At 39.1% G+C, this 5,202-nt stretch overlaps 1 protein-coding gene across 1 annotated transcript in view; it reads left to right on the top strand.

The window, feature by feature from the left end:
- Positions 1-2,530: 2,530 nt before the first annotated feature.
- LOC142076958 (E3 ubiquitin-protein ligase RBBP6-like) overlaps positions 2,531-5,202 on the top strand; it is a 6,086-nt gene continuing 3,414 nt past the window's right edge. Inside the window, 4 exon segments of the mRNA XM_075139175.1 lie at positions 2,531-2,668; positions 3,441-3,510; positions 3,604-3,661; positions 5,137-5,202. The exon segment at positions 5,137-5,202 is cut by the window's right edge and continues 673 nt beyond it. Coding sequence (XP_074995276.1) covers positions 3,612-3,661; positions 5,137-5,202 — 116 coding nt within the window. The 5' untranslated portion in view covers positions 2,531-2,668; positions 3,441-3,510; positions 3,604-3,611.

Raw genomic sequence — 5,202 nt, 5'->3', positions numbered from 1 at the left:
CTTTGAATGCTGCACAATTTCATACACTGTAGTATATATACAGTGGACAACACAATCTAATTTGTTTGATCGCAGACTGTGTAAATTGTGTAAATGCACCTAATTGTTTACAGGAAAATACTGATGCGTATGTGTGGCATATTAGCAAACGTGACCTTCTGAAACTGTTGTAATGCCATGTTTTGCTATGGAACTGCTTGCATTTTTTGCTCAACAACATGTAACTTTGTCTGGGAAAGCACTAGGGATTGCACTTTGTGAAAAGGCGTAGTGCTAGCCAATTAAATGACTAGTCTTTAAAGTTACAAAGATTAGAGAAGGCAGGGCCTAATGCAGAGGAGCTAGTCCTTTCTTCTGAAAATACAGGCTGGAGTTCCTTTCCCAGAAAGAAAAATCTCTTCCCACTGGTAACTTCTTCCCTCTCTCACTGCAGAAATTAAATTGTGGACATTTGGTAAGGAAAAAAAAAATAGTTTGGAAGGTAGCCACCAGGAGAAATTGGTCTCTGTTAGCGCTGTCCCTAAACATGTCCTTGGTTCTGTAAACTCAGGTGAAGTTTTACTCTAAAATGTGAAAAACTGTCCAAGTGGTGTACACATTTAAGCTTTTGAGAAAATGTAAGTATTTCAGAAAAATAGAGGAACATAAGATAAAGCAGCTCCAAACGGTTCCTTACTCTAACCTCCTCAGTGCAGACTGGCTTAGCATGGAGGCAATGTGTTGTAAAAAGTTTTCTGTTTTATTATGCATTAAATGCCATCTTGAATTTTGGTCTATTCCTAGTAATGTCTTGTGGGTTTTGGATGTGTTTTGTAAACCGCTTGGGTTCAAACAAATTAGTCAAGTATCTGTAAAGTCTTCTGTAAATGTTAATGGAAATGATTTCATAGATGTCGATCTGGATTATGTTACAGTTGAGAAAAAGCTGTGTATATGAAACAGCCCTTTAACAAAATGCTGAAACAAGTTGGTTGCTTTTGTGAATGAATGCATCTAAAACCAAAACCATGAGTGGTTGATCTGAATGATAGGTGCTTGAGGGTCCAAATCATTTACAGTCACTCCCTTAGACCCTGCTTGTATCTGTACTAGTGTGTAATAAAAACATTTGAACAAATACTACTTTAAAAAAATCAGCTGGCTTCAATAATTTGAAGATCCAGTTCTGCATAACATTTATATTACAATTTGTATGTTAAAAGGACACGGTCAACTGGAAAAAAACTGCAGGTTTTGCTTATTGTAGTTAACTTGCTTCCTATGAAGAAGTTAGTGGGGGGGAACATGAAGAGCCTAAGGTTTTGAGTGCCCAGGAATGCTCTTTTCAAGTAGGTTAACAGGCACATAAACAGCCTGTGATGACGTAAGGACTCCCCAGAACATCTTTTGGACAACTCTGTTTCATATGAGCAGCTGTTTTCATGCAACCTCAGCTGGCGTTGTGCTGCTCTTTACAGGGTTGGGTGAGTGGTGTTCTCTTTGGCAGTGTGGGCTTAAATGTGTTTCTAATGTATGTGTCAAATAATTACCTGTTAAACAGAGTGCCAATCTGGCTGAAGCCAATGCTTCCGAAGAAGATAAAATAAAAGCTATGATGCTACAGTCTTGCCAGGAATATGATCCAATCAAGTAAGTGTTGATAATGTCAAATCTGTTCTTTGAAGATTATGGAAAGATTGTGGAGAAGTTTGTTTTAACGAGAGAGACACGTGCATACCTTTTTCTTCTTTGCCCCAAACCCTTTTAGTTACATGCAGAAACCCTGGGGTCCACCTCCACCATCATCTGCTTGCTTTCGTTGCGGAAAACCTGGCGACTGTATAAAGAACTGCCCAACAAATGGGGTAAGACTGTGGGGGACTTCTGGTGTTCCTTAGCTTTTCATTTTTTTACCTTGGCAGTTACGTAACAAATCCATGAATACTCATATTAAGAATTGTTTCTCTTGGGGTGAAAGACAGAGGTTCATAGGGCAATGTTGCAAAGCCCTTCAAAATCCAAGGGAAACCTGGCATTATAAATGTAAACTTTTCTTTTTTCTAGGTCATAGACATTAAGTATGTCCACAGATCTTGCTCTGTGAACTTTCATGCATATTTTTATATATTTCAATATTACTGGAAATGTTTCTGGTTTTAACTCTGTTTAATGACAGTTCACAGTTTTTAGTATTTCATGTAAAACCAAGATGTTTCTGTTGACCCCATCTATTGAATATTTGTGCTCTGAATTGCGCTTTGGAGGAGGAGCGGGTTTGTATCTCTTTTCTGAGGGGATGGTGAGCTAAGGGATATTTCACCCTTAAAGAACCTGAACTTAAGCCAAAGAATGGAATGAGTTCAAAACACTGCTCAAGCCTTTGGAACATCCTGGCTATATTCATTTAGGAAAATAAGTATTTTAGTCGAGCAACCCTTATGCTAGGTAAAAGGAGAGGATTAAAGGCTTTTGCTGCTTAAAATAATCATTGAAATGTCATTTTAAGTGTGGGTCTTAAAAGGAGATATGTCTGCATTTCTTTTCTTAACAGGACAAAAATGTTGAGCCTGTTCCCAGAATTAAAGAGCACAGGAATTCCAAGGAGTTTCATGATGGAGGTGAAAGACCCCAATACAAAGGGTGCTATGCTGACAAACACTGGAAAATACGCAATACCAACTATTAATGCGTAAGTATGGAATTAATTGGACTGGCCAAAAAGTGAGCGAGAGAAACCACGCGTGCATGTCTGAGTGGCTATGCAACCAAGTTGGCCAGCATCTGTAATTACGGGGCAGGAAGCACTGTCATTGTGCTTAACCATAGAATCTGGGATACTTTTGAATATTAAAATAGGGTGGTCCTGCTGTTCGTGCCCCTGGAAGTTGGTTAAACGTGTGGTATGCTAAGAATCTGTATTTCTGCAAAACATTTCAGTAGTGTTTGCAGTGGAGTCGTTCTCTCTGAAAGCTCGTTTTGCTTTTGGTTTATGTTTCAAAGGCTTCTTGCAAAATTTAACAAGTAGCTGTTGGACTGAGATTTCCGCCCCCTCTGACTTTTATCAAATCCCATGTGTGAAACAGACTGAAGTTTTCCTGTTGCTATAAACTAAGAAAATACTGCTGTGTGCTGACAGGAGTGGCTGTTTTAAAATGCACTTGGTAGCACTTCTGTGTTTCTGTCATGGATCTCATTTTGTAGGAAACAGACTTCTTCCATTTATAAAATGTAGTTACTCGGAGACGAACTTTACCCTGAGCCTGCAATTTACATTTACCCTCTGGCAAAGGAGAGGTGGGATTCATTTCTCTCATAGAAAATGATATAGCCAACTCTGGTGACTTACGGTGGTCTGCAACAAACAGATAGTTCGGCATTTAATCCACATTCTTCTCCACGGGAGAGTTGGTTAAAACCTTCAGAACTCAAGCCTACTAATGTTTTTTTGAGATGTCTATCAGGTTCCCGTACAAAGACAACCAGCATTACCAAGTCTTCTGGGCCCCCAAGGACAAGCAATACCCACAACTGGTAAGTAACTGTAACTTCAGAATTTCTTTAAAAAAATTACCTTCAGAGGAACTGAATGGGATTTCTTTCTTTTTCCTCTCCCCACTCCAAAAGGTCATCCAATGAGAGCCAGTCCAGTTCGCTCAGCAGGTGGCAGACCAGGCTGGGAAGTGTAAGTATTCTACAGAAATTCAGTAGATGACTCCTTGTCACCTGTTAAAAGAGGCTGTATAACGCATAACTTATACAACAGCTGATTTATAATGAAGCAAGTATGCACAGATAGTTGTGGAGAATCCAAGTGGTAATTAATTTTTAAATGGCTTCATTTGAATTGGCTTTTACAAAGGGCATCTGTGCTTCCACTAAGGTTATTTAAAATAAAACTCCGGTACATGACTGAAAACAGGACTCTGAGAAATGAACGCTTTTTGAGGAAACCATAATTGCCTATAAAAATTAAAGATAATTAAAGGATCAGATGGAAAGCCACCTTTTCCATTACTGGCTGAATAGGGCTGAAGAAATTGATTTCCCAATAGGAATCAGCCTCCAACATTCTTTTTTTAACAACTTAGTTGATACTGCATGAGCAAATGGTTGGAAAAGTCAACACTGTTCTTTTATGACAATTTTGAATTTCTTCAATTTAGTCATCTCACATAGCCAAGACGCTTTCTCTCAGTTGGAGAGAGAGGAGTCTGTTTTACCTATTACTGCAGCGTCAAGCTAGTCCTTCCTTTCGCTATATGTTTGTTATAGACAGATTGTAAGAGTGCATTGTGTTTATAAAATCTTAAAGGTAAATCAAAAGAAAAACCAGGATCTGATATTTCCAATTCAGTCAGCAAGAAAACAACAATTCAGGGACAGGACCAGGCCAAATACCTCATGATGAGGCAACAACATAGGAAGCGTATGTGGAAGAAGTTAAAAGAAGTTCCAGAGAAGATTAGTTAATATCTGTGCAGTACTTGGAAGATCAGAAGTGTGATGTATTAAGTGTATCAAGGAGTGGCAGAGGAGCAGTGGGCACTTGGCCCACGGGAGATGGGAGTCTCTTTCAAGTGTGGGCAGCCTCCATCCACAGGTGCAAAGCTGAGTATAAGGAGAGAAGACTGAATGAACTGTTGGGGGTGAGGATGTGGAAGGCAAGTATGAGGATCAGGAAATGAGCGTAGTCTCTAATGAACAGAAAGCAGGGAGAAAAATGCTTAAGTTGGCAGGATGCCATTGGCCTCCCTTATCTAGGGAGGAGTTTTACAGAGAACAACGGAGACTTAAAGAGGAGGAAGTATTTGGCTCAATGAAGTTGCCTTGTTTTTCACGTTTGTATTTCAACAGCATATCGGACTGCAGTTACACTAAAGTGCATCTGACATAAGGAAAAATGACAGTGTTTTTTCCAATAGAATTTTTCGTTGCAGATAGTAAGCATGCATAACTAAAACAAGACAAATGGAATTGAAAAATGTTATCAAATTCCTCAATTTGCAGTAGCATTATGTCAGCAGCTGAAAGAAGCTTTGACATAAGCGTATGGAGAGGAGAAAAAACCCAAACCAAATTTGGGAGGAAAAAAATTGGGGAGAATGACTGTTTTGAATTAACTTCATTTCTTTTTCTGTGTGTTGTGGTTTTTTCCAGGTCCAAGTCTCCTTATAGTGCTTCACCTTACTCTACAAGTTCGTCTACCTGCTCCACATCAAGATC

The sequence above is a fragment of the Calonectris borealis genome, unplaced genomic scaffold (genome assembly GCF_964195595.1).
Source record: "Calonectris borealis unplaced genomic scaffold, bCalBor7.hap1.2 HAP1_SCAFFOLD_127, whole genome shotgun sequence".
Taxonomy (NCBI): Eukaryota; Metazoa; Chordata; class Aves; order Procellariiformes; family Procellariidae; genus Calonectris; species Calonectris borealis.
This window is presented reverse-complemented; position numbering and strand designations above follow the sequence as displayed.